The sequence below is a fragment of the Thalassophryne amazonica genome, chromosome 11, assembly GCF_902500255.1.
Source record: "Thalassophryne amazonica chromosome 11, fThaAma1.1, whole genome shotgun sequence".
In the NCBI taxonomy this organism is placed as follows: Eukaryota; Metazoa; Chordata; class Actinopteri; order Batrachoidiformes; family Batrachoididae; genus Thalassophryne; species Thalassophryne amazonica.
In genome coordinates, this window is record NC_047113.1 from 35,332,043 (window position 1) to 35,349,838 (window position 17,796).

At 39.7% G+C, this 17,796-nt stretch overlaps 1 protein-coding gene across 1 annotated transcript in view; it reads left to right on the forward strand.

Moving 5' to 3' along the window:
- LOC117519909 (CCR4-NOT transcription complex subunit 6) overlaps window positions 1-17,592 on the forward strand; it is an 89,882-nt gene extending 72,290 nt beyond the window's left edge. Inside the window, exons 11-12 of the mRNA XM_034181182.1 lie at window positions 6,252-6,454; window positions 13,070-17,592. Of these exons, the coding sequence (XP_034037073.1) occupies window positions 6,252-6,454; window positions 13,070-13,285 (419 nt within the window). The 3' untranslated portion in view covers window positions 13,286-17,592. The remainder of the gene's footprint in view (window positions 1-6,251; window positions 6,455-13,069) is intronic.
- The last annotated feature ends 204 nt before the right edge of the window (window positions 17,593-17,796 follow it).

Sequence of the window (17,796 nt, forward strand, 5' to 3'; positions counted from 1 at the left end):
TCCGACGAGGGGCTGGACGACTCCTCCCACAAGGAGTGCTCACAGGCGAATGACGTCACCGACAGGCGTGGAAAAACTCACGCATGCGCACGAGGGTTCAAGCATGTCTGACGTAAAAACATATGAATGAAATCCATATAGTTTTTGAAAAAAATAAAAAGGACCGTTACTTTATTGACAGCCCTCGTATATATATATATATATACACACACACACTAGCAGGTATACCCACTGCAAAACATTACACTCCAAGAAAATATAATATACGATAAAGCTTGAAGTTGGTTTTGTGTCAAGCAGAAGCCGACAAAGGAAATACAGGCAACTTTGCATAATCAGAATGAAATTTGTGGTCCCTTTCCTAGACCATTTAAGGTTTAATCTCATGCTGTAATCTGGATGGATTTTTTTGGGTTCCAACCCATACGAATTATGGAAGCTTACCTGTATTGCCTTGGCCCTGTAATACTACAGGCCCAGAGCTCTCTGCACTGAGGTTGCCTGGTTAAGGGTTAAAATGGTTTTGTGCATGCGGTGAAAGCCCAAGACCATTCATCTTGTAGCTATGTTATGTTTGCTAAGTGAAAGAGTGCACACCATGCACACCATGAGAAATACAACCCCTGGCTTTACCGGGAATCGTCGAAAAAATTATTCAATATGTCAAATAATTCCGGGAGCGCTCCCGGAGACCTCCCGTGACAACAGCGACAACGCGAACAACGGCGTTTGATACTTTTTAATCACCGTTTCATCCTGCCGCTTCCTGTAGTGCCGCCGTTCTCGTCGCGCCGCGATGACCAATCAGGGACTGAATATGTAGTGACGTGGAGATGTCTGGATTTTGAAGATGTGAACATGTCCTGTATCTGGTAGCAGCCTGTGAGCAGGACTTATGTCTCTTTTGTCTTTTATTTTACAAATCATGACAGAGTTTTTGGAGCGAGTAGCAGCACCACAGCAGCGTGGAGCGGAGGTTCTTTTTATTTTTATTTTATGTGTGTGCGCGCGCGAATCGTCCTGGAGATTATTTTGCTTGTTAGCTACATGGCTGTATAATAAAGCAAGTGGTGACTGGCTTGTAAACACAATTATGAGAGTTTTTTGGGGGAAAGAGCGAGGAGGAGCCCCGCTGCAAATAGCAGCGGGGAGCGGAGTTTCTTTTTTTTTTTCTTTCTTTTTTTTTTTTACATTCGCGCGAGCGAATCGTCTGTAGAGAATATTTTATTAATTAACTACACAGATGTATAATAAAACAAATGGTGACTGGTTTCTAAACACAATTATGACAGAGTTTTTTGGGGGAAAGAGCGAGGAGGAGCCCCGCTGCGCGCGCTCTGCCCCATTCCACTGCGAAAACAGCCAGAACTACCGCGAACTTCGGTCTACGTACTACTCGCCGACAAAACCGTCTATGTGTAACCTGGGCTTTAGTGGGAATTCTGGCACAGAGAGGAGGAAGCTGGTCTCTTAGTCTGGACAGTAGGAGCTGAGTGCAGCCGTAAGCAGGCAATTTCAGTTTCAACTTATTTTCATTTATATAGCGCCAAATCACAACAGGGTTGCCTCAAGGAGCTTCACACAAGTAAGATCTAACCTTACCAACCCCAAGAGCAACAGCGGTAAGGAAAAACTCCCTCTGAGGAAGAAACCTTCAACAGACCAGACTCAAAGGGGTGACCCTCTGCTTGTGCCATAAGTGCATGAGGCACTCATTCTCTTTCTGCATTAGATTCCAGATTTGGACATTCATGTCAGGAGTTGCTCTGAATTTGAGCTCGGTGTCATTTTTCAGTGTGAGGATCCAGGTTGAAGAGTGATGGCACTTTGGACAATATACAGTCCACATCTATATTTTCTCCAAATGGAAAACAGAGAAAACTGACAACTGGCTCTTTGGATGCAAAGTCAGTCAAGCGCCTATCAAATTCTGACAAGATGCTCTGCACGTGAACATCATAACGTGCACTCTTAGGCTCCACAGTCTTTGTTCTGGTGCTTAAGTTTTGTGTCCGTGTGTGGTAAGTTCTGCAGGTCACTGTTGCAACCTGCTTGATAGCACGTGTAATTTGCTTTTAAACTTGCATCTGTATCTGTTCAACCACGTAAATTATCTGTATCTGTACTCGTAGCGGGCAGGGCCTAAACCCGAAGTGGGCATGGTTTAACCCGGAATGGCGGAATGGCTGGTGTTTCAATCCGTCTATTAATTTAAGTCTGAAATTAATGTGGATTGATCAGACGTTGCTATATTTATTGTTTGTTTGAAAACGATTTACAGAACAGCCTCAAAATTGAGATTCAAATCAATGTTTTTGAACACAAACGTAAGACAGCTATTTACAGAACAGGTTTTTTATGAACTCAGAACATGAATATTCTTAAATGTATGAATGAATATTTACAGAACAGCCTCAGAATTGACATGTAGTAGGAAATTATGAACTACTAAGTATGCATGAACAAAAGTTGTCATACTTTTTTAATTTTATGATCAAACTGTTTTTTGCAATTATTTATTTTTATGACCGAATGTTCTTGGCATTTTTTTTCCACACAAAGTTAAACAATATTGATTAAGAGGTGTGTGTGTGTGTGTGTGTGTGTGTGTGTGTGTGTGTGTGTGTGTGTGTGTGTGTGTGTGTGTGTGTGTGTGTGTGTGTGTGTGTGTGTGTGTGTGTGTGTGTGTGTGTGTGTGTGTGTGTGTGTGTGTGTGTGTGTGTGTGTGTGAGAGAGAGAGAGGGAGAGAGACAGGTTGTTCAACTGACCAATTTATTTTTATGAACTCTAATGATCTGTGTGAACTTGGTGATTCATGCAAACATCCAGTGATGGCAAACAGGGAAATAATATGTCAGCCTTGTTCACTGTATTCTTTTCAAAAGCACTGTGTTCAGTAGGAGCAAAGTTTTCCAACTCACTTTACATCACCAGCCAAACTAACAGCAAACAAATGGTTAATAAATAAATAATGTGACCCAACAGGCCGTTTTCAGCTCTGTCTTGTCAAATGCACCGCATACGATACGAAAAAAATTCACCAAGTAACTTTAAATATCATACAAAACCGAAAGAGGCAAGCTGAAGAAAACTTAAGGAGTACTGAGAGGTAGAATCAAGCCAAGTACAGAGAGAGAGAGATCCTGTCTGTGTGTGCAAGAAGCTGCAGCAAGACGTGTCTGTGTAGGGAGGGGTCGGCGCTGTGTGTGACTGGCCAATCACAGAGCGAGAAGACAGTCAATTAGCCAATGAGAATTTTCCTTCAGCACAAGCACAGATATTGATGTGTTTTACTCGTATCATGATCGTACTCGTCAAAAATGCCTTATCCGTACCGGATACTCATCTGAAACGAGTATCCGGCTCAACCTTAATATTCAGCATGGTTTGAACATTCCAGAAATTTACCTCTACTGAGCCACCTAACATCTGTGTGCAACAGATGTGTATCTCCTCCAACTATAAACAGAATAAATGTGTCCTCAGACTCCTGGACCGAACAGAACACTGCAATCTTGTTCACCACATTGATCACTCTTCATATTTATGGACCATGAATCATTGTGCTGCTCACCGACTTTTCAATTCCTGGACCTTTCGGGCAAGCAGAGGAGATTTAGCATTAGACGTTAGCATCGTATTTCTTGTGAATCGTCTGAAATGCTGCTCCAAATTCCCTTTCTTCAGTAAATCAACATTTACATTGCAGAAAAGACAGATGGATTTGCCATGCGAATAAATGAAAAAATTATCCAGGATGAAAATGATAATTTTTCATTTCTTATCCTCCACCATAGAAGAAGAGCTCCTGTTCTTCTCTGGCATTTAACGGCAGCCGTCATCCTTATTGGTGCATTGCTGCCACCTGACCAAGCATTCAACACTGTCAAAACTATTCCATTTATTAATCCTATTAGCTCAACCAATAATTTGCATCGCTTTTTACCAAAATTGGAGCAGCTTTAACTTTGACCCCCTGTACAAACCGACACTGACCTTTTTTCAACATTCTTGCTGTTTTTATCCCATAACTCCATAGAATTCAGTTACAGACCGTCCAAACCATACCTTTTTGGAATCTTTATGATCAGGCAAATAATGTGGCATAGGTTTCAATACGATTGGAGCATCATTTAATTTTGACTCCTGTGTAATTCTTCAATTGACCTCTACCTGAACGCCAACTGAAAATTCAAGTGGCCAATCGGTTTTTTCAAAAGAGGATTGTCTGAGGACTATTTCTGTCGAATTTGATGCTTTTATCACCATTTGCAGGATTCCGCTCCAAATATTCTCTTATCTGTTGTTGCACTATATATCACTGAGTGAGTGTTATGTGAATTGAATCAGAATTTCCTCAACCTGCATCAAACAAAGATACTTTATAAGCGGACAAAAGGTCAATATTTCATGAAATGGGGACCCTGTCTGGATCCTTCTTTGATTGTTTGGTATTGAGAATCTTGTCCCTGTGGTAGAAAAGCATTTTGTGGAACTGCACTTCCAGCCTATCTGTTTGCAAAATTGTGCAAATTTAATGCACTCTGCAAATTTCTAGTGTGGAGCCTGAAGGCACTGTGTAAAGCCTTGGTCCCATCAAATAATAAAGCCTGAATAATGAGCCACATGTCGATTTGTCAGTGATTATCTGAATAATGATCCATGTATAAATCTATTGCGTATCCGTGATGAAGAAGCCTCTATGTGCCTCTCTGTACCTCACATGTGCCAGGTATCAGCCTCTAATGAGTCACAACTGACCTGTCATTTGAGCCCTGTCCAGCCTCAAATGGCTCGTGTCGCAGCATATGATCCACGTCAAGCCGCATATGATCCATGTAACGCAACGTTGGTGCACTTTTAGGCATGGGTTTGGTCCAACCCTCCAGCCCTCCCACACGTGTCCCTTTTAAAGTGTGAGTTTTCAATTCACGACATCTATTCAAGATGTTGTCACATTTTTTAATTGCAGTCCAAAGAGACGCTCCAGTACAATCCCAATGGTGTGCGCATCCCTCCATCAGGCTGCAGTACACCTGTGTTCACCCAGCTCTCTGTGACCAAAAAAAAAAGACAAGACACCACAATGAGGTAGTTGCTTTAATTATATATAATTATATACACCTGCAACTGTGTGGATCCCCCCCCCCCCCCCCCCCAAAAAAAACCACATCCATAGACCTGGTATAACTGAACCACAAGTTCCTGGACAGTCACCTCTGCACTTCTTCTCGCTGGCTTTATTTCTTCTGCAGCTTTACAGTCATTTGACACCGTGATCCAACTTTTAACTTTGTGTTCATCCATTAATGTCTGCAAAATCACTCTTGCGCGCTCGCGTTCTACGTAAATGCTCATCTTGGGTGCGAGTCATTGCGTCAGCACGGACAGAGAGAGCCTTAGCTGATCCATTATAACAAGATGTTAAATCTATTATACACACACTTTTACAGCTGCTTATGAAGAAGGAATGAACATGCAACTGTTTTACCAAGCTATTACGATAGAAACATTACAAGTACTTATCTTTTAAGCTGTTCTAAACATGTTCTCCACCTCTTTGCACAAGATGGAGAGAGGAAAAACCTACAAATGAAACAGTTCTCTGTGATTTCGAAAGCGATTAGAGATGTTTTCACCTGCCAAGCTCTGACAGAAAATGATTAATCCGCTACAAAATAATTATTTTATATACAGTGCCTGGTGCACAAAGCAGGTGGGATTGTAGTGCGCAAGAGGGCTGAGCCTGTCCAACATAGCCTGTCTCGTACTCGTAGCTGCCAGGTGCTCAGATAATGGGCTTTTAAAAGCTTCGTCTTCACTACAAACATGCCTCTAAAATCTTTGTTTGACCTTGTGGTACCTCGTACACAAACTGCCCCACACTGTTGTTGCTAAATTTTGAACTTCTTGAAATTAGCGCCACACTCCGAGATGAGCTGCTTTGATGATTTGCTTCGTTAGCCAAATATTCTGCCTCTTAGAGCCTCTCGGAGCCCCTGTTCTCCCACAATTGTTGAACAACTGGACTCGTACCAGAAAACATGCTACATGGTTCATTATTTATCCTTCATTATTTGGTGGGACCAGGTTTTAACGCCTATCTTTTTCCGTGGGCTGAGTGACGTAGAACTGTTTAATGAAACCATGACTGGATTTTAAGGTTGAGTATTTGGTAGCATCCTTTGGTGTAGAATCGCCTTTGACCTTTCTTGTCTGATGATGACGATGGCTCCAATACTTCTCTTCAGGTGTCGTAGAGTACCTCAGTACTGGAGGAGTGGACTGCACCCACAAGGATTTCAAGGAACTTCGTTATAGTGACAGCTTGACCAAATTCAACTGCAATGGCAAGAGCACCACGTCTAACGGCAGGATCACGCACGGCTTCAAACTCAAGAGCGCGTATGAAAACAGCCTGATGCCTTACACCAACTACACCTTCGACTTCAAGGTGACATGGATTTGTATTTGTGATTCCAACCACTCAGTTTCTATAGATATAAACTAAAACAAACCAAATACTTAGCAGGTTCGTGCAATAATATCCAAGCTTTCTGTTTGATTGAACTTGGTTTTGATATGTCAGGAAGAATATTATGTGTAATTGCAGTTTACATCTACCTTGGTTCGAAACACTTTAAAATCTCAGTTTTCCTCTATTGCACATATTCCATATTTTGAATTTTTTGAATAAAAAATGTGAATTACCTTTACCTAGTGGGAATGTTATAGCGAATATTTTCATTTAATTCTTATGCCATCAAGCAGACAGATTGCAGGAGGAAGCATAAGTGCACACTGCACACATGTGAGGTCTTGCGATTACCTGGGACATGACCCACTTCGTTGATGCATGTCCCCAGGCTCTGCACACTAACATCATTAAGATGTCTTTTATATCACTTCAGATGTGTTATTTGGTTTCAAAAAGTTTTTTTTTTTTTTTTTTTTTTTTTTTAAGATTCAGAAGAATTGTTTATTTCTTGCTGACTGTTAAAAAATATATAAGAAACACAGATTTAGACAGATTCAAGCTGTTTCCGAGAGTTTCCTGGCATCTTTGTTTATTTTGTTCAAGCGTGCAGCCAGCTGACGCCACGCTGCCTTTTTCGTGTCAATTGGCAGTCACAGTGTCCTTCCCAGCATCCCTTGAGTAGAAAATCAGAGATTGGTGTCCTTTCTGACGTAACTGTAGGTCATGGCGGTAACCACTTGAATTTCACCTCTTCATGGGGAGAAATCCTAAATTGTTTCCAGACAGTGTGAATTTTGATCATAATAACATCATAATATGAATCCTTTATTTAAATGCTTAAGGACTAAAATTATAGTGGTGCCAAAGAAAATTTGAAGACTTCTATCTTTAAAAAAAAAAAAAAAAAAAAAAAAAAAGGCCAGAGGCCATGCAGCTTTAAGAACAGAAAACAAAAAGCTTAAGCGGAGGCATCTGGTGGGACGTTTTGGTTTTTTATAAGTCATTGTTCCTCTAGGAAACATCTTGAAAAGATTCATGTTATCACAAGCAACTACGGTATGCAAACTATTTTATAACTTTTAAAATAACTTTTTTTTTTCCCTTTTTTTTTTTACAGCAAAACACAACAAAACAGATCACATAACGAACATTTTGACATAGAGAGTGGGCTGTAGAAGAAAAAATAAATAACATACAAAAAAAAAAAAGAATAATAAAGCATCCAGGTGATCATGTATACAGGTCCCATTTGTTCCAAAGTTTATGGAAAATGTCCAAGTTTAGGTTGAGCCCAAAAGTTACTTTTTCCATCTGCCTGATTCCAATTACTATGTCAGTCCAGTCTTTGATAGTCGGAGCTGTTTGGGTCATCCATTTCTTCATGATAGCTTTCTTTCCCCCTGTCAACAGTATATTCCATAAATTTTTGTTTATTTTGTTTGTTGTCTGAGTTTTCAGGCCCAGGTACATAGTTTTGAAGTCTCGCGGAATGGTGGTGTTATAGATACGTCGTAGTGCATTATTAATCTCCATCCAGTATTTTTAAATTACAGGACATTCCCAAGCGCCGCACATTTTCAGTGAGTGACAGGTCTGGACTGCAGACAGGTCGGTCTAGTACTCGCACTGTTTTACTACAAAGTCACGCTGTTGTAACACGTGCAGAATGTGGCTTGGCATTGTCTTGCTGAAATAAGCAGGGACGTCCCTGAAAAAGACGTTACTTGGATGGCATGTGTTGCTCTATGCCATGGGCACTAACACACCCCCATACCATCACAGATGCTGGCTTGTGAACTTTGCACTGATAACAGTCTGGATGGTCTTTTTCCTCTTTTGTCCGGAGGACACAACGTCCATGATTTCCAAAAACGGTTCGAAACGTGGACTCATCAAACAACAGCGCACTTTTCCACTGTACGTCTGTCCATTTCAAATGAGCTCGGGCCCAGAGAAGGCAGTGGTGTTTCTGGATGTTGTTGATGTATGGCATTGGTTTGCATGGTAGAGTTTTATCTTGCACTTGTAGATGTAACGACGAACTGTGTTAACTGATAATGGTTTTCTGAAGTGTTCCTGAGGCCACACCGTAAGATCCTTTACAGTGTTGTTGGTTTTTAATGCAGTGCCGTCTGAGGGATCGAAGTTCACAGGCATTCAGTGTTGGTTTTCGGCCTTGTAGAAAGTTCTCCAGATTCTCTGAATCTTCTGATTATATTATGGACTGAAGATGATGGAATCACTAAATTCCTTGCAATTGAACGTTGAGAAACATTGTTCTTAAACTGTTGGAATATTTTTTTCACACAGTTGTTCACAAAGTGGTGATCCTCGCCCCATCTTTGCTTGTGAACGGCTGAGCCTTTTAGGGATGCTCCTTTTATACTTTTTATATCATGACACTCACCTGTTTCCAATTGGGTGTTCTTTGAGCATTCATCAACTTTCCCAGTCTTTTGTTGCCCCGTCCCAACTTTGTTGAAACATGTTGCAGGCATCCATTTCAAAATGAACAAATATTTGCACAGTCTTATCAGTTTGAACATTAAATATCTTGTCTTTGTGGTGTATTCAATTGAATATAGGTTGAAGAGGATTTGCAAATCATTGTATTCTGTTTTTATTTACATTTTACACAATGTCCCAACTTCATTGGAATTGGGGTTGTAGAAATTTCAGTTCATCATGAAACTGGTGTGGGCAGACGAAGACAAATATTCATTCTCTTCTCTGATTTCATGATGTTCATATTTGTAAAATCGATTGAGTATGAAGTCTTGTGTTTTTATGCCATCACCCAAGACTGAAAGATAAATGTAATGAGAGATTACAGATTTTACTGTGTTGTGCTAAAACTACTAAGCAACAGCAGGGAGATGATTTAAAGTGTGACAGTTCCATCAGGAATAAATTCAAATGGACCTGGTTAAAGGACCAAAATGCTGACTCTTTTTTTTTTTAAATTGAAAAGCTGACTCCTTCAGTAAGTCTTTCTTCCTATTATATTGTATTGTTGATGGCACAGGCACCAGTATTATATTGTCAGCTGACAAGATTTAACTTATTTCACACAAATCTGTCAAACTCTACTTCTGGGATGAATTTAAACTCGATATGTTTATGTTTTGACCTAGCCTGCTAAATAATTATTTTATGGGTTTATCTGTTACATGGCTGTGAAATATTCATGTGAAAAAAAATTTAACACACTTGTAGATGTCAAATATCGATCTGAAAATTTTTCAAAAATTGTACATGTTGCAGAAATGCTGATATCAACAATGGGCATAAAAACGTATTACTACGTTTCCCATTGGTACAAGTGAATAAGAATCAAATTTAAGCCCAAATCGGTGTTCCTGAGAACTAAAAGTGATATTGTTGATTATTAATGAACAGTAGGTGCAACTTTACTTGTATCAAATTTTGTTTTTGTTCATGTTCAAACACAATCAGTTGTGATAACAGTGATGAAACTCTTCTGGAAATTACCGGAAATCTGGGTTTTTACTCACGTGGTGAACATTTCTGGTTTAGTTTTTGGTAGCATATGTCAGAATCCATTCATTCAGGTCCATTCAGTTCCACGCCTAAAAAGTTGGTGGCAGTATTGCGCCGTTCTCATTTGCAAGCCGCCAATGGTCTCCAAAGAAGAAAGGTTTTTTGATTTGAAAGTTTATTAAGTCATATTTTTGAGGACTGCATGTTTGTTTTCTTAACGGTTTACTTTGTTGTGAACATTAAAAGTCATGAGCTGCTTATTTATTCCAGTTATGATGCATTCAGTAATGGGTGACGCTTCCAGCTGCTAAAAATGCTAGCGTTTAACTCTGCGAGTCAAAACCACAAGATTGAGTTTGCGCAACGCACAAAGATTCGTCTGAGGTGAGTGAGCAGTGGTGTGCACAGCTAACCAAAAAGCTTTGATAACCATTAATCTGATAACTGAAAAATTATCTTTTATTACACTAAACCGATAAACTGCTAAAAGAAGTTATCTTTATTACAGATAACTGATAACCTTTAGTATTGATTCGAATGCAGCCACATCAGATTACACTGTCGGCTTCTGATAAACCACTTTCACTTTTCGCTGCTGGGTAAATTCAAGGATCACAAACTATGAATGCATGAAAAATGAATTAAAAAATAAAACCCCAAACACTGTCATCATATTTCAAAAGCAGTAAAACACAGCATTAGAAGTACAAAGTAAAAAGCTGCTGCTTTTTTCACATGCTTTGAACCCTGCGGCTTACACAACCGAAATACATCCATTAATGCATTGATTGGCAGAGTAGAAGACACATAGTAAATGTAAGTTCTTACCTGTTAGTTTCAGTGGGATTCATCTAAAGAAATAATCCACATAAAGCGTCCTTGTTTTTTTTTTATCCAAAACTGTGTCTAAACGGTGAAGAAAAGTCCCTCTGTACACAGCTGCACTGTGAGAGCTCCTCTCCCCCACCAAGTCTTGGCAATTATATTATACCGTCAGCCACAAAGAAATAAAATAATGTTAATATTAGTCCATTTTGTTTTTGTGTCGAGCGGACGATAACACTCACTGTAACGTCCAAAGTGAACCTGAACTACACTACCCACAATTCCCCCTGCGTCGACCAGCCAATCACGTTTTGCGCTTAATGACAACCTCATCAGCAAGCGACAAGCATTGAGTCTGCTACAAACACACAACAGATGGACTAAAATGTTTGATTTTAGGGTTTACGAATGTTTTTGACCATTAAACTTTGCTCCCTTTACCAGCAAAAAAAAAGTTATTGGACTGAAAGTTACTGGAACTAAATTTATAGGAAGATAATTGGTCCGATGATGGTTTTAAAACTTATCTGAAAAGCTAATCCGCTAGCAGAAACATTAGCTTTGATAATTATCTGTTATCGGATTAGCTGAACTGTGCCCACCATTGTGAGTAATTGAAAATTATACTTAATGTTTATGCTCTGCTGAACTTCATCAGCTAACGTTAGCTTTTAGCTGCAGGACGTCACTGTAGATCTGAGTGAACGTTATTCATGAATTGTTTGACCTGTTTTTATTTGTACCAAATAAACCTACATATTTTTAATTGTTACTGCCATAACTACAAGAAAAGTTGTTGTCCATTTGGCTGCTCCCGTTTTGTGTTCGGGGTCGCCACAGCGGATACAGCCAGATCTGCACAGGTAGTTGGCACAAGTTTTACGCTGGATGTCCTTCCTGATGCAACTTCAGTGTAACCTGGAGAAACACACCCAGCCGCTGGTGTTCCAAAGAGGTCTCCCATCCAAGTACTAACCAGGTCCCGCACTGCTTAGCTCCTGAGATCTGATGGGATCAGGCTGACACAGAGCAGATTGGCTGCCATAACTAAAAGAAAAGTGTGAACTTTAAATAACTTAGATTTGTTTATTTTTAAATGTTTTAACTATCAAGTAATCAAAATAGCACAGCGCTGTTTCACATTTCATTTTTTATGTATACATTACTTTTCATGCTGTTTTATCTGAAATTATCTCAACAACAGATAAGTTATGGCTTTAATTTACAGATTAATATCAAATATTTCTAAAGAATCTTTATTATTATTATTATTATTATTTTAAAACTATTTTAATTACAAGTTTTCTAATGTTAACTTAAGAATGTACAGTAATCAGAAATTAATCTTGAAGTAAAAACACATTTGTAAGGCTTTTAAGGTGGCCAAGAATTTGAAAACTGAGATTATCAGTAGCTCCTGCCAAAACCAGGAAGTGAAGGTTGAACAAGTTGATGCATTAATGTACCATAAATAGTCCTGTTGTTCCATTTGAATTAACACTGAGAATGATTATTTTTGAGTTCTTTTAATTGTCATTTCCGTTGTACTTTTCTGAACCACAATGTATGGTTAAAGGCTGGTAGCACAATACAAGTTGTGTGAAGAGAGTTGGGTGGAAGACTTGACCCAACAAATAACATTTTTGGACATTTTTCTCTTTTTTTTGGAGGGGGGTGAATAGACCTGAAAATGCACCATAATGGATCTGACATTTCAAATTTTTCTAGGAGAGAACCCCCAGACCCCCCACCAGGGGCTTTGGTCCTTTGGCCCTTGCCAAAAATTTTCATTTTTTTGTTTTGTTTTGTTTTTCCCCACGGCCCACTTTTATCACCGTATAAAAACACAACTTGCTGAAGTCAAATGTTTGGATAAATGTTGACATGGAACAGAAATAATCCAATGCAAATATCTGGTTTTCTGAAATACTGATAACGGTATATTCTAATCCACGTGACAGACTGTTTATTAAAGGCCCATCATCTTGCTCATTGTTATGACTAAAATGAGCAAGAAAATGGGACTGAGAAGTAACTGTCATTTAGCTTATTACCTGCACCAGATTGTACCAAATTGTATGTAATATTTGAGAAATTGACCTCCAGCCAGGCGCATAAGGTTTTCAGGGTGGTGGTTCTTCTTGTTCTTTGGCTACTCGTATCACTGGAAAATAAGTTTTCAGTTTTTGTTTAAATGTTTGCAGTTAATTAAAATTAAAAATACAACTGTAAAAAAAAATCTCTTGTTCTATTGTCTCTCTTCAGGGTATCATTGATTACATTTTCTACTCCAAGCCTCACCTGAACGTGTTGGGTATCTTGGGCCCCCTGGACCACCACTGGCTCGTCGACAACAACGTCAGCGGCTGCCCGCACCCACACATCCCCTCTGACCACTTCTCTCTCTTCGCCCAGCTGGAACTGCTCCTGCCCAACATGCCCCCCCAGGTCAACGGGCTCCATCTACCTGCACGCAGGTAGTGAGCCTCTGCCACACCACCAGGGGGAGCTGCAACCACAGGCGCCATTTCTCAACCCTCCCACTACCAGCTCTTCCCTCCGCCAGATCGGAGGGGGAAGACAAAAAACAAAACAAAAAAAAACCTGTAAAATACTCGTACATTGAGGTGTGGCTGACAGGGATTTCGTACAATGTTATAGATATTCTATATTTTTGTTTTTTCTTTCTCTGTTTTTCTTTTTTTTTTTAACTGCTCAGATTGATCCTGTTCGTGTATCATGGTTTGTTGTCAACTCCTTTGCTCCTCATATTCACCCACTTTGCTTCTGTCTTTCAAACACTAGAGGATGGTAGCTCGTGCAGATTCATCACACAGGGTGCTGTTCAGGTTTACCAGAAATGTTAACTGTGGAAATGGTCGAGGGGATGACACCTGAGAAGCTCTGCAGCTGTCTGTCTGTCCTGTATAAATCTTAAACCAGCAAAGACAGCAGACTTGTCAGTGTTAGACCTCTGTCATTGGCTCATTTACCCCCCGTACTTTGACTCGGATGCAGTTTTGTCAGAGCAGCTTTTAGTTAGCAGTGTTGCGTCCCTGGCGGCAGGTGTAGTGCGACTCATCTGAGGTGAGATTTCCTGCTGTAATTCTGTGGTGCTGAGGCCACGGCCTCCCGTGGTGCTACAAGATAGTCTACACCTCTGATTCTGGCACTGGAGCGTTAGCAACCAAACCCACAGATGCCTCGAATGTGTCGTCTGTGAACTGCGTTACCCTGATTTATGAAGGAACGAGGTTACGAGCAACTGAGAGCAGCTACCATCCTCTTTCCAGACTTTTTTTTTTTTTAACCCACAGCTAGTATAGTTGTTAGGCTCGTCTTACGCTTCGGTGCTCAAATGTCCCATCTGCCACCTTGTGGGAAAGGGTTCATGCTGATAAGCAGCGCTGTTGTGGGGGGGCTTCCTTCTTCTTTGTCGTCTTGTTTTTTCTTGATTGCTTTTAGGCAGCGAGAGTGAGCGGTGGCTGATCCACAGGACTAAAACCAGCATTCCTCTCACTGTTTGGAGTTGCCATCCAACTCCTCACATGCAATCTGACACGGACGCAAACACACACACACACGCTCACATAATTTACAGGCAGATCTGTAGCACTGTCTCTGAGGCCAGTAGTGAGTTCCCCAGCCATACATCCCATACTCAAACGCAGTGGGTTTTTTTTCACAAGTGTTTGTACAGAATAGAAATCTAGACTCAGTCTTTACATGATTGTATATGAACCACAAAAGACCTGTTTTCTGGCGTTTTTTGTACTAAGAGTAAATTATGATCAGATTTGAGGAAAAAAAAAGATTGTATTGTAAACTATGGCTAAATTTTTATCCAGTTAATGTTGAGATGAATTGATATTACCAGCTTGTACAAAAGACGTAAGAAGAGGTTGTTCAGGGCGTTCGCAGTCAATTCTTTGCACTCCCTAGAGATAACTGTAATTAATATCAGTATTTTTTGTTTGTGCCCCCGCCCCTACCTCCGTCTCCACTGTTAGTTTAATTTGCCGGCATATTGCTGCAATTGTAAATAGACACTGAGTAAACGCTGCCTGATGCTTGTTGCCCATTAACAAAGCCATTGATCCACACTGCTGCCATCAGTTCAGACTAAGGAAGAGTCGCCGTGCGCCAGTGACTTATCATGACTGATAAAACCTAGAATTCTCACACGTACCAACAGAACATCGTGCCTCACTGTAGCAGTTGTCGTCTTGCACTATTTACATTTGATGAACGCCTGAACAACCTTTTCTCCTTTTATTTTTAAATACTGTTGAGACATTTGTGAAGATTTTATGTCCTTTTTGGATTTATTTTTTCTTTTTGTTAATGTTGATTTCCTTTTTTATGAGCTATGACAATGTAATGATGATGTGTATATCCTTGCTATTCATTGAGCTCTCTAGTAATCAGGTATGCTTTATCCACTGACCCTTTATTCTCTCCTTACGGAACATGAGCAGGACGTCTTATCCTTAAAACTCCGCTTTCTCTCAGATCATTGTGTAGCCCCTTTGTACCTTAGCACAGCTCCATGTCTGCACCCCAAAAGTATGGTCTGTCCATTACCGTCACACCGGAGTAGCCAGGCCAACCTGACACATAACGTTCCCACCATCGGACGTCGAGCTGTCTTTTCAATCCCCTTTGTCCATCCACTTTGTTCTCTTACCTTCGTCAATGCAGCTATCGTGCCATCAGTGGACGGTTTCCTCTACACTAGGAAGGCCGAAAGTCCGCTTTGGATTTACAAGAGATCAGGGGTACTGAGTGCAGCTCTTACTCTTGATGGCCAGATTAACACACTGATCAATCAGTTTTCTGAGGCAATGTTTTCAACACAGCAGTGATGAGCACTTATTAGATTCAGAAGCAGCTCTCCTCACACCTTGTCCTAACATATTAGTGAATAAAAATCTCCAAATTTTGAATTGAGTTAAAACCAAGAGGGGTATAAGTAAATGCAGATTATAAATTCATTTCTCAAATCAATTTGTCCCATTTATTTGCCTCCACATGCTTTTTTTGTGTGTTTCCCCCTCCCAGTGAAATCAGTGACTGTTTTTTATATATATATTTTGTACCTTGAATGGCATTAGTATTGTAGTCAGTTTGAGGATAGCCCTTCTTTATTTTTTCTCTTTTTTTGTAAAGTGTGAATAAAAGATGTATCTCATGTTTCCTTTCTAAAAAGATATTGAAATGTTGATGTGTAAATCATGAATTCTATGACAGTGTTATGTTTGCTACATTGTTTTTACTTTTTTTTTTCTCCATACTTTTTATCCCATCATAAATCAAAATCCTCTGTAGACATTGACATGCTGTCTCGATGGGTTGATTCGAGAAGTTGAATGTTCCTGATGATGCAATTTCGAATGAAGGATTGAGTGTTTAGTGGAAGAACAGAAACTGCATAATTGCTGTTGAAGTAACTGACAGGGATATTCCGCAGTCTTTTTTTTTTTTGAACATTTCGTAGCACTAGCTAGAGAGTGCTAGTGCCTCTCATTGAGGCAGCAGAGCTGTCTCATAGTACTGGAGAACTATGTTCCGACTGGTGTAAAATGTGTTTCTAAGACTAAGCTAATGATGTGCCGCTGGTCGCTGTGATGACTTTTTTTTTTTGAGTACTACTAGTCCATCTCACTTTGTTCTTGTGCATTGCAGTGGCTAAATCTGTTACGCTAGCTAGCTATTATTGATGGTCACTGATTGCACTCTTGTTTAATCGCGTCGCTTTTGATCAAGCAAAATTTTTCCAAATGCAAAGCTGAGAAAATGTCACCCTATGAGATTCAGCACGTCATCACATGTTGGCTTTATATTTTCCATTCATTGTGTTTTATAGCTGTCTTTTTAGACACAGCAACACCCCCCTCCCCAGGCTGCATCTCTTTGTAATGGTGCACACCAAAGCTTCTTATAGTTCATTTCTCTTGTAGAGCAACTTCTTTTCATAATTTTTTAAATCTGTAAGTCATAGTGTACATGAATTGTAGGGCTGTAAGGAAAGCACCTTTGTTCTTTTCCTTAAATTCCATTAAAAAAAATTTTGCATCCATATTCACACTTGTTACTGTCATTTGGGTTTGTGACTCATTTAAAATGCATCAATTTCCAAAAACATGGCAATAATGATGTCCTGAAATACACATTTAGAATGAGTTTTTAAACGTTTTATCTGGAAAATGTAGCCGTTTCACATTTCGAACTGTGCTAGTTTTTTTTTATATACATCTTCATTCTGACCTCCCATGCCTCTTCCACCACTCCCCCCCCCCCCCCCCCCCATCCATCCATTCATCCTGTATATTTGCTCATCACCTCTTCCCTGCCGACCTAGTAGTAATTGTTTAATGATCAGGATTTGTCTATCTGTAGTCAGCCGAGTACATATAATGATCTGTGTCACTGTGTTTATGCACTGGACCAACTATTGTTTACCATTCATGAAATACCAGCAAAAAAAAATATATATATATATATATGAAATGAAACATTTGCACAATGTTGTAGAATGTCCATTAACACAGATGAGAAATCAAGGCAGCTGTTTTCAGATCAACACATACTGTTTTCAGAAGAAACTGAATGGTAAACAATGCTATTTCTGTTGTACCCCTTAGCCATCCTCTCAGTACTCTTTGGACTAGTTTTGTTTTTTGTTTTGTTTTTTTATGTTGACTACAGGTTCTGCTTGTTTCCTTTACACCTACCTATGTATTTTCCTACTTCTGGTTGAAAATAAATTCTATATTATCTGTTTCAAACCGTGTCACCTCTTATTTACAGTGGATATTGAGAATAAATTCTGCATCTATTTTCCTTGTGGTGCCTCTTTGCTTTCTTACACTTTTGTATTTTCATTCTCAACCATGATTGCATCTGACTGTGTGTGGCAAGACGGTTCTAAAGTTTCTGTAGATTTTTATTTTGACCAAACTGCACCAGTCCTCGCTGCTTTCTCTCTGCCA